Source organism: Pelophylax lessonae (assembly GCF_965119305.1).
Source record: "Pelophylax lessonae genome assembly, chromosome: 8".
NCBI classification, from domain to species: domain Eukaryota; kingdom Metazoa; phylum Chordata; class Amphibia; order Anura; family Ranidae; genus Pelophylax; species Pelophylax lessonae.
This window is the reverse complement of record NC_138775.1, coordinates 191,636,562-191,653,643: the sequence shown is the minus strand read 5'-3', so window position 1 is coordinate 191,653,643 and position 17,082 is coordinate 191,636,562. Positions and strand designations below refer to the sequence as shown.

Below are 17,082 nucleotides of genomic sequence, written 5' to 3'. Positions count from 1 at the left end.
TCTGCCTGAGTCACCTTTATTCTCAATATTGACAACTGTTGACTTTGGATCCACTGCTAGACTGGTTCTGGACTTCCGCTGTTGTAACATCCATTCCTCTGTTCGTGCATTCAACCAGAAGAAAGTCAAAACAAGCAAATGTTAACAATAGAATTGTTTAGAGCAGACTGCCTTAAGTAAATGGTTATAAAACCATTGTTAAATGGGCTTTAAGTGAAAATGCTATGCTCATTTGAAGGGTCAACTCTGGAAAGAGCTTTCCCACCAAAATCTCTGCCCCAGACTGTAAAACTTGTATAGATATGATTTCTGCATCCTGCTCCCTTCTACTGACTTGCTGTAAAACAGTATATATTAACCAACTACAATCCAAAGACACTAAGAGGTCTATTTATAAAGCAGTGAATGGGATTTTCACCAAATATTCTCTGGTTAAGAATCAACCACTGTCATTTAAAACTCATTGATCCAGAAGATTCATCTGCAGAATATGTTTGTTGAATGACAGACTCCAATATGACCCAATTCCATGCAGGAGAGAACATGAAGCTGCAAGTAGTCTTACTAAACCAAGAAAGATCCTTAACTCTGATGTTCAAGTAAAAGTAAGTTGTCTTAGAAGTCTTGATTTTCATTTAAAACCAAATACTTTAAGACCTTGAGAAGGAACTTCAAGTATTTCTAAGAGGAAACTTTGATGGGTATTGGCACACTACCATTTTACATGTCAATTTTTTAAAAGGCAGCGCTTAATTGCGCTCCTAGACTCCTTCCACAAAACTCTGCATCCATCTGCCATTTTTGCTGCCCAATCATATTAAAGGCGCTTTACTCTTGATCATGGCCATTCCCTCAAAACATTACAGACCCTGCATCCCTGTTCTGATACCACAGGTTAAATAACACATACTAAGGAATATAATGTTATGTACATTATAATGTTAACATGCACAGCTTAGTACATGCATGAAATTAGTTTACAAATCCTGGGAGGCATTTTACCTCAATTGTATTATCTTCTGTGTATATTAGAAGCAACAGTCTCAAAAGTATGATGTAATACTTGCCAAGCTGTAGAGAAGGTGTCAATACCTGGAGTTTCAGTTCCTGTCACTGAATCAGCTGTAACCTTCAAGAAGATCTGTAGAAGTAATATTGAAAAGGTATTCAACGTTGTGTATTCCAATACTATACTATTAGTAAGCACAATGTAAACTTGTATTTAATGTGTTTTAATATTTATTTGTGATTGCATGTTTTTCTGGTCAGGCAGCATAGACATTGTAGACACAAGCACCATCTGAATCCATGATGTGCCCTCTGATTCCTACTGTATTAAAGTGTATTGTAGTTGTACTGTCTACCTTCAAGTTGTAAAGCGCTGTGTAAACTGTCAACGCTTTATAAATCCTGTATAGTAATAATAATAATAATGATGTTCTGACTACATGTCCCATTAACCACTACAAGTGTGTACTGTACTGCACATGTATGTTGTTGTTTCAAAGACTTTCTTTTGGTCAGACAGCAGCTGGTAGATGAAGCAGATGTCTGTGCACAGAAGTTACACATCCATCTGTCTGCATACACAGTGGCTTCCCATCTGTCTGTGCACAGAGTGGGCTCCCATCAAGGTGACTACGTAGCCGCAACATAGGGATCAAAGTGAGTGTAGCCACCCAAAAATTGTAAGTCTGATGCAATATTCTTTCAACTTGATATTGAGTTGCAAAGATGGGACTGTAAAGAAAAATTACTGATCCTATAAAAAAAGAAGAAAGAGGGCATACAAGATTATATGCTAAAGACTAGCACCCACGGGCCAAATGTCGGACAGCATCGGTCAGTTCAATAGAAACTAGTGTCTTTCAGTTTTTTTTCGTTCAGCTCACTGGGTTGAACGAAAAAAAAAAAAAATTGTAGTGTGTACCAGGCTTAAGTTTTCTTAATTTAACAGTACTTTAATGAATAAGTATGCTTACCAACTTAAGTTAGACGTGAAAACTCTATATGTTGCTTAAATTGCCTACCACACAACTTTTACAACTTAAACATTGAGTATATGTTCAAGATTCAAATCTAAAATTAAATAATATGGCATAATTTGCTTGCTATCATTACCTCTTCCAGTGGAGTATCAGAAATACCAAAGCTGCTAAGCCCCAAATCTCCGATAGTCTCCTCCAGCTCTCTGAAGAGACTGGCATAGGCTCTGTACTTGAAATCTTTACTGGGGAGCAGAAAAATCAGTTCTTGTCCAATACTTTCTATAAGCTTGGCTTCAGGAACATGGTGATTGATAAGCTCAGTCAATGCAGCTACATCGCCTGTTAAAAATCATTAAATATACACATATATATTAAACATTTTAGTGTTAAAAGATCATTAAACCTACAACCCCGATTTCCAAAAAAGTTTGGACGCTAAGTAAACTTAACATGAAAACAGAATGCAATAATTTGCAAATCTCATAAACCCATATTTTATTCATAATAGAAAATAGATAACATAATAAATGTTTAAACATAGAAAATGGACTATTTAAGAAAAAAAAAGTTTAATTTTTAAATTAACTTTAGCAAAACATCTCAGAAAAAGTTGGTACAGGGCAACAAAAAGGTGGCAAAGCACACAGTGTATCAAAACCTTGTTAAAATGAGAATAAAGTGCAAAAGAAAAACATCTGACTGGGTGTAACCAGTACAACCTATAAGTCATGTAAGGGGTGACAGGAGGTTTATTAGCATAGACTAGAGGCCCCACGGAGGGCGTGTCATGTTTGTGGTTGTAATTGTTGTTTGTAATCATTTTTGCATTAGGATGGTTTCATGGTCCTGGCATGAAAAAAGAACAGGGGAAGACATACAGGGGAAACAGTAGACAAATACAGAGAAGGAGATAGAGGAGATTTAAAAGTGTTTAGGGGTGAAGGAGGGGGAAGGGTGCGTTGGGTGTAAGGATGAGGAGACAAGAGCCCCAACAAGTTGGTTTGCAATGAGCATTCAAGGAATAATTGTTCTGAATCCTGGGGATCCTGACAAAATGATCCATACAGTTCAAGTGGCCAAATATGTAGGGTTCCTGTCATGGTGTCAGGCTACCGGCTCTTCTAGGTGCTGAAGGCATGTCAGCTCAGTGCATCACTTTGCCATTGTGGGAGTGGATGTTGATTTCCAATGTCTTGGAATCACATTCCTAACAGCAAGGAGAAATAAGTAAAGCAGCAAATTTCTTGGCTGTAGATAAGGAGTCAGGAAGGAATGGTGGGAGACACTTATTGTATACTGTATATGGAAGGCGTATGTGTATCCATTACCACAAAGACTTGAAAAATGTGGGACCAGAAGTCGTGGATCAGTGGGCATGACCACCACATATATAGTATTTTTCCTGTAGCCCTCCCGCATCTCCAATAGATAAATCACCAAAGTGTATCTGCAAGGCATGCAGTGAGTGGAGTGGAAGAGTCTGATTGCCAAAATCCAAAAACTAGGTTTGACATCAAAGAGGTACTTTGGTTTAGAAATAACATGGCTGTTTTCTCTTAAAAAAGGAAACGTTATAATATAAAACCCACCACTATGTCTTTTAATGGGAGTGTTTTGTACCACACTACTATGTTTGCAGAGTATATCAGGCTTTCAAGTAAGAAAGCCCAGCACTGCCTGCTCACTTTTTGACTGTCTCTGTCTACGCAAAACTTTGGGTGGGAGGAGTGTCCTGTCTCTGATCACTGTGAGTGATCAGAATTGTGAGTAGATCGAATAGGATCAAATCACACTGACTTCTCAAAATTAAGTGGTAAAGAAGCTGCACCTCCTTCTGGCTGCAAACATGGTAAATATAAAATATTCATAGTAAATATTGTAAATACCTACATTTTTTCAATTGGTATGTTTTAGTACGGAGTATAATATTTAAAACAATATACAAAGAACTACATTTGCTTTAAATATCGTCAGCTAAATAATTTGCCAAAAGTCATTTGTTGACCCGTCATCTTTTATATCAACTAGTTTAGTTTGTAAAACCAGTAGCTATTTTACATTGATAAGGCATGATCTATTTCGATCATTTGGGCATCTTACCATCTAACTCTTGTTCCAGTGGATTATCTTTGGCTTTGGGTGCACAGCTGGGACAAGGGCACGAACAATCTGAGCGGCACGAAGCCTATAATAATGGTAACAAATAAAGAAGTCTAATCCTGCATGATATTTGCAAGCAAAGAAAACAAATAACTAAACAATAACATACATCAAATTATATTTTTAAGCATTTGGGCATTTGTAGGACATTTTACAGTATGGGTAAAATTTACCATGTACCACAAATTGAAGGTAAATATCTAGAAACAATCAGTACTAATAGAAAAAAAAGTGAATATAATGACTTTGTTCATTCTTGTCCACTTATTACTGCACACATAATGCACCTGCTGTCTCAGTAAGTCCCACATGTTGAATTTTTTTAAAGACTTTCTCCTGACGCAGGTTTTTTTCAGATATATTAATTGCTATAAGTGGGTTGTGGCAGCTGTGTGATATGAATGTTCATCGTTCACAGTTGACAGTTGGGGGGTCCAGGATATACACAATGGGCCCTATCAGGTAATATTCTAAGGCAGGGATTGCCAAACTACGGCCCTCCAGTTGTTCAGGAACTACAATTCCCATCATGCCTAGTCAAGTATGTGAATGTCAGAGTTTTACAATGCCTCATGGGATGTGTAGTTCTGCAACAGCTGCAGGGCCGTAGTTTGGGAATCCCTGTTCTAAGGTATATGAGGTGGCCGAACATCAAAGCCTCCCGTAAATCTGTCAGTAAAACTATAACTTTATGTTTCAGAAGGATGGTAAATGACACCCATAGTTATAAGGTGGATCGAATAAAAGCTTGAATGGAAATGCTTTCTGTTATTTACATACTTGGCATAACAGAATACATTTCAAATGTAGCTGAAATAGATTAGGGCAGGGGTCCCCAAACCCCCGGGCCGTGGACCACTGCCAGTCCATAGCTTGTTGCAGGCCAGGCTGTGCCATGCGTCGGGTTGTGCTTTAGCAGGCGAGCAAGCCAGCATAACCTGCACTGCCTCCTTCCCATCACCAGAGGGCACCAGCTCCCTTTCTCATAGCATACCTACTCCCCTCCCTCTCTGTGGTCACCTTACCTACAAAGGAGAAGGAGGGAAAGGGGGAGTGAAAGCTGTGCTGGCCTGTAGCGGCAACATCCCCCCTAGGTGACAGGGGACACTCACACAAGGCAGGTGACAAGCAGCACACACACACCACGCCAGCCCCCCCCCCCCCAGAAGTGATAAGCAGCACACACCAACCCAGCTCCCCCCCAACCCAACCTCCCACCATACCCCCCCCCTCCCGGTTTTGGTCCCTGGTGCTGGGGAGGTTGGAGACCGCCGGATTAGGCTGTCTCTGCAACTGACTGGGTGACTTTTGAAAACTGTCTATTTAGTTTTAATTGTAACATCAGATCAGGATTCCAGTTTTCTTTGTAACTTAAGTTTGCTGAAAACTGTCAACCCACAAAGATTACATAGGTCTAGCCTTATGGCTGCATACTTTCAAAGGGTTTGGGTTTTGACCCTCAAGCAAGCATGGGTTGTGAATTTTATCTATAAAAAGACATCAGACACTAACAGTTCAAGAAGATTTTCTTACTGCATTTTTGTTCAGCAAGGCAGCAAAAAAAAAAAACACATAACAAAAAGCAAACAATCACTTGCTTATCTTTACCACTAGCTAACCTCATGTCAGTTCCAGACTAACAGGGTACCCCCCTATTGGGTTACACAAAACATATAAGCAGCACTAATACCCTTTTCATTCTGCCTTTTCACATAGCAACAGGTTCCCACAGCGGACAGCGTGAGAGCACTGAGCATTAGTCAGCTCAAATACAGCATTTAAAGACTGTGGACAGCTAAGACTAATTTAAAAGATCTGGCTTCCAGACGAGATGTGGACCTAGGAATGATGGCGTTATCCCATCCAAAGCTCTACAAAGTCTTCAGACCCCAGAATATAACTTATTGGGATTCTAATAAATCAAAATGTTTATTTTCTCCCCAACAGCCATAGACTCTGGAGCCTCTCACCATGCATATGTAGAATACCTAGTTGACACATACTCAGTGTCCACAATCCTGGCAGCCAGTGCCTCACAATATATATATTCCAAAAGGAGAAAATCTTATTTTTTTTCTATTAAAAAATATAATTTATAGAGCAGTCACAATTGTCAGAAAATAAGAGGCTACCATTATGGGTCTTTCCAGATAATATCACACCTTCATTTTCAATAATTAATAACAGGTTACTGTACAGCTGAAAATGTATGAGGCTTCTTGGTTGGGATAGACACTTATACATTTTTGTGAGCTACAACAAGCTGACCCACTCTACCCAGTTCACATTTGGCCACATTTCAAAACAAAAAATGTATGGAGATCCCAGACTTACAGAGTCTTTCTTTCTTGATTCTTTTACATTTCTCATCCTTCGGACCAGGGTGAGGTAGAAGCCCGTTCCAAAGCAGTTCTTTAAGAACAATGGTGATCCACTGCAATAGAGCTTTCCTTGAGATATAATTGCAATCCTATCACCTAGGAGATCTGCCTCATCCATGTGATGAGTAGAGAGAATAATGGTTCTGCCTGGTTTTAAAGAGAAGTCAAATACACATAAAGTGGCAAGCCTTAATGTCAAAATAAAAACAGTACTCCTCCCATACCCACAATTGCACCCCTTTTATTTTTTTCCTCTCCTTGCTTTTCTCTTGTATGCACCCCCATTACCTGCTCTCCCCTTGTGGAGTTAAAAATGACAGGAGAGTGAGTGGCCCCCATAAGCTGCATCAACAAATTAGGCACTTTTACAAAAAACTCAATCATAAACAGCCAAGAAACAATATAGAATTAAGGACTATGGTTTATTATCCTAGATCCTGAAAAACAAACGTCATTAGTCTTATCAGTTGTACAGGTTGTACAGGTTGTGTATATTGGAAGGACCTCCACCACCTGTTACAATATGGTTAAAAATAAAGAATTTAAAACATAAAATATATTTCATACTATTTTGATAGCTCTAGATATTATAGTCCCTTGCTGTGTTTATATATACTTAATTTTACATTTTTATATGTTTTCCTAAAATGTAACACTTGCCACTTACACTACTCAACACAAATAGTTATGGTATGGTTTAAACACTGCTCTACTAAAAATAAAAATGTGTTCATCAATTATATCGATTTAAAAGTGATAGCATACAATACAAGTAGCTGCATCCATTTTTTTTTTTTTTTTTTTTAATGCAGTCTCAATTTAAGACATAAAACAATAGCCATAAAACTTTTCTGCAGTTTTGCTTGTTTAGTTTATATTAGAATGATCACTTTGCAGAAAATGAAATAGATGCATTATAAAGACAACATTAGCATATTTTCTCATATTTACATGTAGAGCTCTTTAAGGGCTCATTGAGAAATGCTTGAAAATCCTGGGTATTTACTATATTTTTTATGGGCACATAAAAGCATTTGCTAAATATCTCCTAGCATTTTTGGTGCATTTTATAGAATTGAATTTTCATTTTACAAGCTAGTATTCTGAAGCATATTCTGGTGTTTCTTGGCATTCAAAACTTGTATTGAGTGTTCATGACCTTTTACATATTTACAAGCCTTTGTGAATACATCCATAGATTACCATGCCAGGTGAAAGGTTTCCAAAACACACCTATGCAATAAATGCCCTCGTGTAAACAGTCCTATTATAAAACAATTACTCAATTGTCTAAAGCTATTCAAGTCCATGCATTGGCCCGTTTTAAACAGCTGCAAAATGTTTGTAAATGGCTGTAACACGCACAGGATGCAAACAGAACTACACAAGTTACACTTATAATCATGTTAAATGAAAAAAACAAAAACATAAAAATGAATAATTTTTTTTAACAATATATTTAACAAAAATTTGAAGTGTAATGAGGTGTGAGTGCTGCTCAGTCTAGTAATATTGTGCGACTAGGCTGCATAATAATGCAATCCCACAGGACGTGTATCACCTACAGCCTGGGTTCACGGAACTTGGGTTAGATAATGCTGGGCAATGTTCAACCTATGAGAGGTGTGGGTCATCTGGGACTAGTAGCTTTGAGCCCAAAGACCAAAGCAGAGGCAAGTATTGCTGCAAAAGCTGCTTTTTAAAATGTAACAAGTGTAGGGCAGTGTAAATTTTAAATGATTTAGAGCTGTTTTTTCTTTATGGTTAATAGAAAAGTAAAATCTTTTCTTAAAATCTTTTTAAGACTGGTTGCACATGGGCAATTTTTGGTAAAGAATTTGTGCTACTGCAATTAATCGCTGGCAAACACTGCACATACAATGCTATGTAACAGTGATTGATTGCACAAGTTTGGAGCATTTTGTAGTTATTAACAATTAATCACACCTACATGCAACCCCCTATTTTTCGTTATGTGTAATAACTAATTGCTATTAATTATGGACAATATTAGAAGCTAACTAACAGTGCACTTTAGTGTTTAGAATAACTGTTTGAAATACTGTATGTAATAAATTAGAGCCTACCTGATCGATATTTCAAAAGCAGGTCCCAAATAGACCTTCTGGAATATGGATCTACACCTGAAGTTGGTTCATCCAATACCACAACTTTAGATTCACCAACAAATGCCATTGCAACAGACAGTTTTCTTTGCATTCCTCCTGCAAGTAAAAAAAAAAAGTGTGAGTGCTAAAACATGGTAAAGGATGAAATGGGAAACACAAAGAACAGCAATCCAAAAAAAAAAAAAAAGGAAAAAAGGCTACCATACAGAAACATCAATGGCTTTGTGAATTGATAAGGTAATACAGAAACATTCTAACATTACATCCAGCATTGGGCTAAAAGCAGTGGTGTACCTAGCACATCTGGCACCCGGGCCGATCATTTAATTAAAGAGGCATTTTTAAATAAAACCTGAGCCTACTCCCACTTCTCAGTACATATATGCTACAGTCCTGTACAACAAGGAAGAGTGTAAGGGCTTGTTTACATGTGAGGTAAGGGGTGGTAAAACTCTGCAGGCGAACCACACTTTTACCTTCCTCAACAGCTACCCCCTTTATAGCTGCATGCTTTGCTTCATGACTGTGGCATGAATTGTTCCCCCTGTCGCTTTCAGTGAATGGAGCTGCTCTGCATGTGCCAGGCAACTGCATGCAGGATTCAAGGTGTTTAAGCAGTTGGGGAGGAGGGGATGCAAAGAAGAGTGATTCGAACATGGATCAGCAGCTGCTCCATATTTTGTCTGCTCCAGTTTAGATAAATTCCCCTATGTCTATAGCACAGGAGTTAGGGGTGCGTAACGCACAGGCCATTTTACAAAGTGCAACCAAAACTAACTCTTCTTCCCAGTACAAATCATGCCTCTACCAACCCATGTACAGATCTCCCATAGCATTGAAAATAACCCCTTCCAGTTGAACCCTTCAGTCAAGACCCCGAACACAAATTCCTCAGTACACACCAATCCCCCTAGCACAGACCAACCCCCCTCAACACAGACTCCTCAGTACAGACTAAACCCCCCAGCACAGACCTCAACATCCAACACAGACGTTTTAGTACTATTCCCCCCCCAGTACAAAATCCTTATTACAGACTGACCCCCGAATATTTCTTAAATCCCCTGCCCAACCCACCTTCCCAGTAGAGAAACTCTCCATTCCTCCCCCCAAGTAAAGAATCCTCAGTACAGACACCCCCCAAGTTCAAGCCCTCAGTACAGACACCCCCCAAGTTCAAACCCTCAGTACAGACACCCCCATAGCCCTGAGCAAAAACCCCTCAATATAGACCAACCCCCCAACATTCAATAATCCCCCTCCCAGCACTCTTCCCCAGTACAGACACCTTCTATACCTCTCCCCAAGTCGAAAATCCTCATTATGGACACCCCCCATAACCCCCCCAAGTTCAAACCTTCAGTACAGACACCCCTCCATAACCCCCCAAGTACAGATCCACAGTAAAACCACCTCCACCCCCCACCCCCACCAAGTATAGACCCTCAGTACAGACATCTGCATAAACCAAAAGTACAGATCTTCTTTACATATCTCTACTTCACTCACCAGAGGGATGGGAGCTCACAGTAAGTGGAAGTCCCGCTCTCAGCTCTGTCATATAAGGGGAGAGGGAAGGAAACTCTCTCTCCCTCTGATCTGCCCTGCCTCTGTCATATAGCAGCATCTGCAGACTCAGCTGAGGGTGCTGGATAACATTCTTTAATTTAAATTGCATGGTGCTGCGCTGGAAGAGAAAGAGGTGCAGCGCCATCGCAACTCAGAGAATTGTCGGGTGGCACCCCCCCGTCGAGTCTGCACCCGGTGCTAACTGCACCCCCTGCACCTTTTTTGGTACGCCACTGACTCACTCACTAGAAGCAATGTGAAGAGTGGAAGGTCAAAATAATTACCTGATAGGTTTTGGGCTTCCTCGTGTCTTTTTTGAGGAATTCCCATATCTTCCAGCATCATTTCTAGTTCCCTCTCAGCTTGTCTCATAGATCTGCCTTTTAGCTGGGCATAAAACAGGATATGCTCTTCTACGGTTAGACTTGAAAGAATAAAAAAATAAATATAACATTTACATCAGTGGACATAAAATATTAAGTATGTAGATACTAAGTGGCATAATGGTCAACTAAAATGAACAATTCTGCTTAAGAGCACACAATAGATTATATTGTCTATCTTTGTTCACTCCAGTTCCTGGCTTTACCTTCACATGTTACAGCACTATAGTTCCCTTAAGTATAATATAAAATAAATAAAATGCAGCAGAACCTGGCAAGTGCCTTCTACTAATGTAAGTAAAATTGTGACTAGATAACATTTTCAGAATAAAGCAAATTATTTTATCTATCCTCTTTCTCGCATAATCACTCTCTGAGGTAAATCTCAGATCATAACTGATAAAGTCTACTCTGTTGATAAAAAGAGACATAACCAATATATGGAATGGCATTAGCACATATGAGAACTAAATACAGCTAAACTCCAAAGTCCACAAAGAAAAACAAAAAAACTCATATTGTGGAGGATTTGCATTTGATGCTCTCCTGGGTTGGTCAATGGGAATACAAGATTAGAATGAGGCATGTAGAGTTTATGCAGATTAAAAATGCAGTTTGCTTTTAATAAAAATAAAAGTTGTATACATAAAAAATATACATGGGCATTCCTTTTTTGTCCTGATTTGCAGTATTACACCATGGCTGTACTCGACTATTCCTGCTTACAAAGCAAATCTATGAGTCGCTTTACACACTGAAAACAATGCACTCCCTGTGTGTTATCTCAACAGTTGTTAGAAGACAGACATGATAGCACTGAGCCACTTATAGCTGCCTCTAGTGGCTAATTTATATATATCTACACCAAAGGCTCTATCTACAAAAACAGAGAAAAGCAAGCTTGTAAAATGTGAAATTCTAAAATGACTTTAAAGTTTAAGGCCCCTTTCATATATGCAGACCAGTTGTCCTATTTTCATTCATCCATTGACGGATGAAAAACGGACATCAATGCATCTCTATGGAAAAACATGTAAATGGATGATCATCCATTTACATCCGCTTTTCCATTTTTTGGAATGGATCAAGGCCCTATTTTTCTTATGGTAAAAAATCAGAATCCAACAAAAAGGGGATATAAACAGACAAACAGTCTGTTTTTGCATGAAAAAATGGCTGCGGGACTAAAGTGGTTAAGGACTCTAGCTGGAAGATGTTAAAAATGGATTAAAAACTGATGAAAAACAGATGACAAAGTGATGTAAACGTCATTGTTTTTCTTTGAAAAAACATGACTGAACTATTGAAATGAACGGTCTGCATCTGTAAAAGGGGCCTAACTTCACTTTTTCAGAAAAATGTAAACATGAGTAGCCCAGTATTGGTTTCTTTGACTGCAGTACTCAATTCCTCCCTGGTTCTGTGCCCTGAAAACTCCCCATTCTGTGACCCAGAGCCAGTCTTCTTCTGGCTTTAGGAAGGACTAACACATATTTGACATTTTTACATAGGCAAGGTGACTTTAAGAGAAATTACAGCATTACAGTTATTACGACTATCTTGTCATATTTACTTCAATTGATTTGGGGCAGCTGGACAAAAAACAACATAATTCAGCTGTTTTTAATTTTAATTTTATTCTTATTGGTGAGTTCTTGTTTTAAGTATATGCAAAAAAAAAAACATTTCCGGCATGATATGTTGTACTCCCACTCCCATTTTCACAATCTATTTCCAGCAGGCTGCACATTGTGTTCACACTTTAATATGAGTAACAGGATGAATCCAATCAAATGTGTAGGTAGGAGGTCAGCTACTGTGTCATCTGGTGACAAGCCAGAGGCACCTTTATTATGTATATTGCATTAACAGAGCTAAACATTTACTAAATGTTCTCATAATCCTAGTTCAACAAACTCTGGGGGACATTTGTGATGGTCAGAGAAGTGTTAGAGAGACGTTAAAATAATGGATAGAGAGACGTTAAAATAGATTAAATCCAACAATATTAACCACTGAAGCCCCGGAGGATTTGGCTGCTAAAAGACCAGGGTTTTTTTTTGCGATTTTTTACTGCGTGACTTTAACGGACAATTGCGTGGTTGTGCGACGCTGTACCTAAACGAATTTGACGTCCTTTTTTTCCCACAAACAGAGCTTTCTTTTGGTGGTATTTGATCACCTGTGCGATTTTTTGATCATGCGCTATAAACAAAAAAAGAGCGTCAATTTTGCAAAAATAACAATATTTTTCAATTTTTTTTATATGAAATTTCCCCCCAAAAAATGTAAAAATCTAAATTTTTTAACATTTTCAGGCAATTTGTTTTATGCTACATATGTTTGGTAAAAAAAATCGCAAAAGGCGTATTTTGATTGGTTTGCGCAAAAGTTATCGCGTTTACTAACAAAGGGAAAGATTTTTGTCATTTTTGGTGTTTTTTTTTTTTAACGCGTAATGGCGGCGATCTGCGATTTTTTTTGCGGTACTGCGACATTGCGGCGGACAGATCGGACCCTTGACTGACATTTTTGACACTTTTGGGGGTACCAGTGACATTACTGCAGTAATCAGTGCTATATATATGCACTGTTACTGCAAAAATGACACTGGCAGGGAAGGGGTTAACTTTATTGGACAGGGAGGGGTTAAGTGTGTCCTAGGGGCGTGCTTCTAACTGTGCAGGGACATTGCTATTGGTGTAAAAACAAAGATCAACGGTTCTACATAGCAGAACCGTCTGATCTTCATTTTTACACAGGGAGAATGACGGGCGGCTTGTTAACATCTCCCTTCACAGGAGCGATCGTAGTGTGACCGGCGGACATCGAATCCGCCGGTCACACGCACTGACTTGTCTGTGAACGAGCCGCGGCGGGCGCCCGCCCGCAATTGGCTCGCAAGTCAGTGACAGGCAAGTGACGTATCCATACGTCACTCTGCCTGGCCGGGGCTGACCGCCGCAGTATATAGTCATGCGGCGGTCGGCAACCGGTTAAATATGAAAAAAAATGTAAATTTGCACCATTGTAAATGAAAAGTATATATTAAACATTAGCAGGTGTCCTGAATTAAAGAAGAACTTAACTTGGGTTTTAAAAGTTAAGTCAGCAGTTACAAGTACTGTAACTGCTGACTTTTAAGAAACTTACAAGTCCATGGAGTTCAGTACTGCCGATTCTTTGTCAGGTTTTGACTCTCTGGTGCTGTCATTTTGGATTTGGGAGCTGGCTGTGATTTCCTTATGTCTCACAGCTGGCACTGAAATGAGCATATGCAAGGCTAGGGGGAGGAAGAGCATGATCTACAAGTTTCTTTTTGGATGAAATTCTTTAAACTCCAGAGCTATGGTGTTAGCACTTGTTCAGCTCTAAAACCTGGGTTCGAATTCCACCAAGAACATTATCTGCATACGTTTTTTAATCACATGTTAACTTGGGATTTAAAAAACTCCAAAACATATTAAGAGCTATTATTGAAAATGTGACCACTGTAGTCTTAAAATGAGTAGGTGTGTATTTGTGTGAGTATGATAGGAGTGTTAGACTGGAAATCAGAGAAGGATTAAGGCAGAATGGAGCCCCAAGCAAGGTATTAGTGTTGGCCACCAATCCCTTCAACTGACATTGATAGATATTGTAAAAGGCACTGTGCTAAATAAAGCCCCCTGTTTTTTGGCTGCAGTAGAATGAAGGTTGTCACTCAGACATCCACTGACACCCAAACTCTTGCCTAGGTTGCATTATGGATGATCCATATCTGGAGGAACCTCTTTTAGTGAGAACGCCAATAATGAACAGTTCTATGTACTTTGTAAAGCACCTGTGTTCAAAACCTCAGCTAGAAAGAGTTACCAAAGTATGAATATTGCACCTTAAGTGACCCTGAGCTTTGTTGGTTTTCATTTTAATGCCAGATCTATCAGTTGCAGATGGTTAACTCTATTTTCCTTCATTCGCTAACTGCTAGGAAAAGAGGGCCTGTGTAATCTCCAAGTCATGACACAGTTAGAGTCTCAGATTTAGAGGGAACTTGACCTGGGGAAAAAGATTCTTAGGTAACAACATAACTAAAGTGCAGGCAGCTGCACTGGTCTTCAGATTGTTCCCTGCATCCTTATGGAGCTCATTGGACCCTAGGACCCAGGTTATACAAGTGTCCTTCGGTCAAAATTACTAAGGCAGCAAAAGAGACATCATTAGCGTTTAACACCACATTCAAAATATTTTTAAATTCACTGCCCATCTCAGAAATACAGTCTTGGCAAAATAATGAAATACAGACGGTATTAGAACACTTTATTGTGATAAAGTTGTAAAGGGGTACTCAATTTGCCCAAATGGAAGCATGACATTGGACAAACACGTGAGTTTCCCTAGGTGACCCCTTCTGAAAATACTAGTTTGATGTTCATCATTCGGGTCAAATGGATTAACTGACCCAGAAAAAATGGAGTAAGGATTTCTGGTATGTACTGTATGTGTCTTTCATTTGTAGACTACCTATTTATTTCATAAGGAGAACTTTAATATTCTGTTTACCTATTTACTTTCAGACAGATTTCAACAGCTATTAACTGCACCATCCTTCTGGGTAGTACTACAGCCTTTTCACAAATGATTTTCTGCTGTCCAGTCTTCATCCAAGGACAATGTGTTTGAGCAAGACTGCAGTTGCCCCAGAAAGAAGGTGCCAGAACCATAGAAAAAATTAGGAAGCATCTTTCTATTTTTAAATTCAAAGCTATAATTAAGACATACATACTGGTAACTAGAAAAATGTAGCAGTAAGGTAAGGAGATAATTGCCTAAATAAGAGCCAGTTACCAGGTAGGTTGTGTTAGCTGGCGTATACTGTTAAATATAAGCGCATCATATTCAGCACTTACTGTCGAAAAATAATATTATGTTGAGGGCACATGCCAAGACTTTGCCGAATGGAGTCCATGTGTGTTTGAATATCTCTGCCACGAATCCACACTGTGCCCGAGGTAGGTGGGAATAATCCAGTTATAATCGACCTGCATTCATGTTTGGTTGGAAATGACAGAATGAAAATATATAAATGCATTTACATATACATACATATTTTGAATAAAGAACGGGAACAAACTTACTTCTGGCAAGAAATCGTATCATAACAGTTAAGACCTGTGAAAGTAGTTGGATGTTTAGAAAAGATCCAACTATAAAAAGTTGCCAGGATGAGAGACATATAGCTGTGTATATAAATTTTACGAGTATGCATAATAATTGATACTACAGACATCCCCATAGTTGATTCTTATGTGGATGGAACAGGCTGGCTAAAGAATTTAAACTTTGGATTTACACACCATGTTATAAAAGTTTGAAAAGAAAAAAACTTTTAGTGGTTGACTGTTGAATGATTTCCTTTTGATCAAAAACAATCTTGTGTCTATCTACCTTTTCATTGTGTGGTGGGGGAGGAGTGCCTCAACATTAATAGGCATATGCCTTGGTAGTTAAAGCCTATGTGAAGCCTGCATGTAGACAGGTGCCTACAAGAGAGTTAACATGTCTCCCTGTGTAAGTTCTTGTTTTTCCTGTCTGTGCTTGTGCTCTCGTGTTAATTGAGCCAGATAGGTGCAAAATGTTACACTGTATTGATGTTGCACTGTGTCCTCAGGTTGACCTGTGAGCTGGAGGTAACTAAGCTGTAAGGCTCCATTCACACCTGGGCGTTTTTGAGTGTTTTTCAGCTCCAAAAACGCTAAAAACAAACGTTCCAAAACGCCAAACAAGAAAAACCCCATTCATTTAAATGGCCCCTGTTAACATCTGAACTTTTTAACGCCTGAAGCAAAACACCTGTAGCTGAAAAAAGTACATGAGCTTCTTTTTGGGCTGATTACCAGCGTTTTTGATAGATGTCAATGCCTGCCTCCAAAAAACGCCTGGAAAAAAACGCCTGAAAATCGCGGTAAAATCATGGTAAAAACGCGCAAAAACGCTACACTCAAGTGTGAATGCAGCCTAAGGGTTAATGATTTCCCTGCCATTTTTAGCAAGGTCACTGCCCCTACAGGTCAAACCCTATAAAAAGGGCTCAGTGAGTGCCCTAGGAGAGTTGCTGGGAAATTAAATCTGTGATCACCCCCTTTGGGGAATAATGGGAGCACAAATCAGTGTTCCTGGTGGGGGTCTTGAGCTTGTAGAACATCATGGACTTATAGCTGCCAGTCATGAACTTAATGTCTTTGTTGATTATTACCAAATCATGAACTCTAAAGGACTTGCACCACCTCTTGTGGATTATTCCCTAAATGGACTTTTGCCTAACAAGGATTGCTCTGTGGACTTGACTCCTGCCTAAGGGAGACACACTTTGTGGGGCACTTAGAGAAATCTGTACAGGGATGTATGGAAATGTCTTTTGGAACTGTTACTGTTATCTGCAACAACCTCAGTAAAGTAACTTTGTTAATCTCTTTATTTGCCTGGTCTGATG

At 39.1% G+C, this 17,082-nt stretch overlaps 1 protein-coding gene across 1 annotated transcript in view; it reads right to left on the bottom strand.

The window, feature by feature from the left end:
- The window catches only part of ABCA4 (ATP binding cassette subfamily A member 4), a 335,662-nt gene that overhangs the window by 107,972 nt on the left and 210,608 nt on the right, over window positions 1-17,082 (bottom strand). Inside the window, exons 22-28 of the mRNA XM_082265714.1 lie at window positions 15,500-15,631; window positions 10,512-10,651; window positions 8,617-8,754; window positions 6,483-6,676; window positions 4,089-4,173; window positions 2,122-2,327; window positions 1,093-1,141 (exon numbers count right to left, since the gene is read on the bottom strand). Coding sequence (XP_082121840.1) covers window positions 1,093-1,141; window positions 2,122-2,327; window positions 4,089-4,173; window positions 6,483-6,676; window positions 8,617-8,754; window positions 10,512-10,651; window positions 15,500-15,631 — 944 coding nt within the window. The remainder of the gene's footprint in view (window positions 1-1,092; window positions 1,142-2,121; window positions 2,328-4,088; window positions 4,174-6,482; window positions 6,677-8,616; window positions 8,755-10,511; window positions 10,652-15,499; window positions 15,632-17,082) is intronic.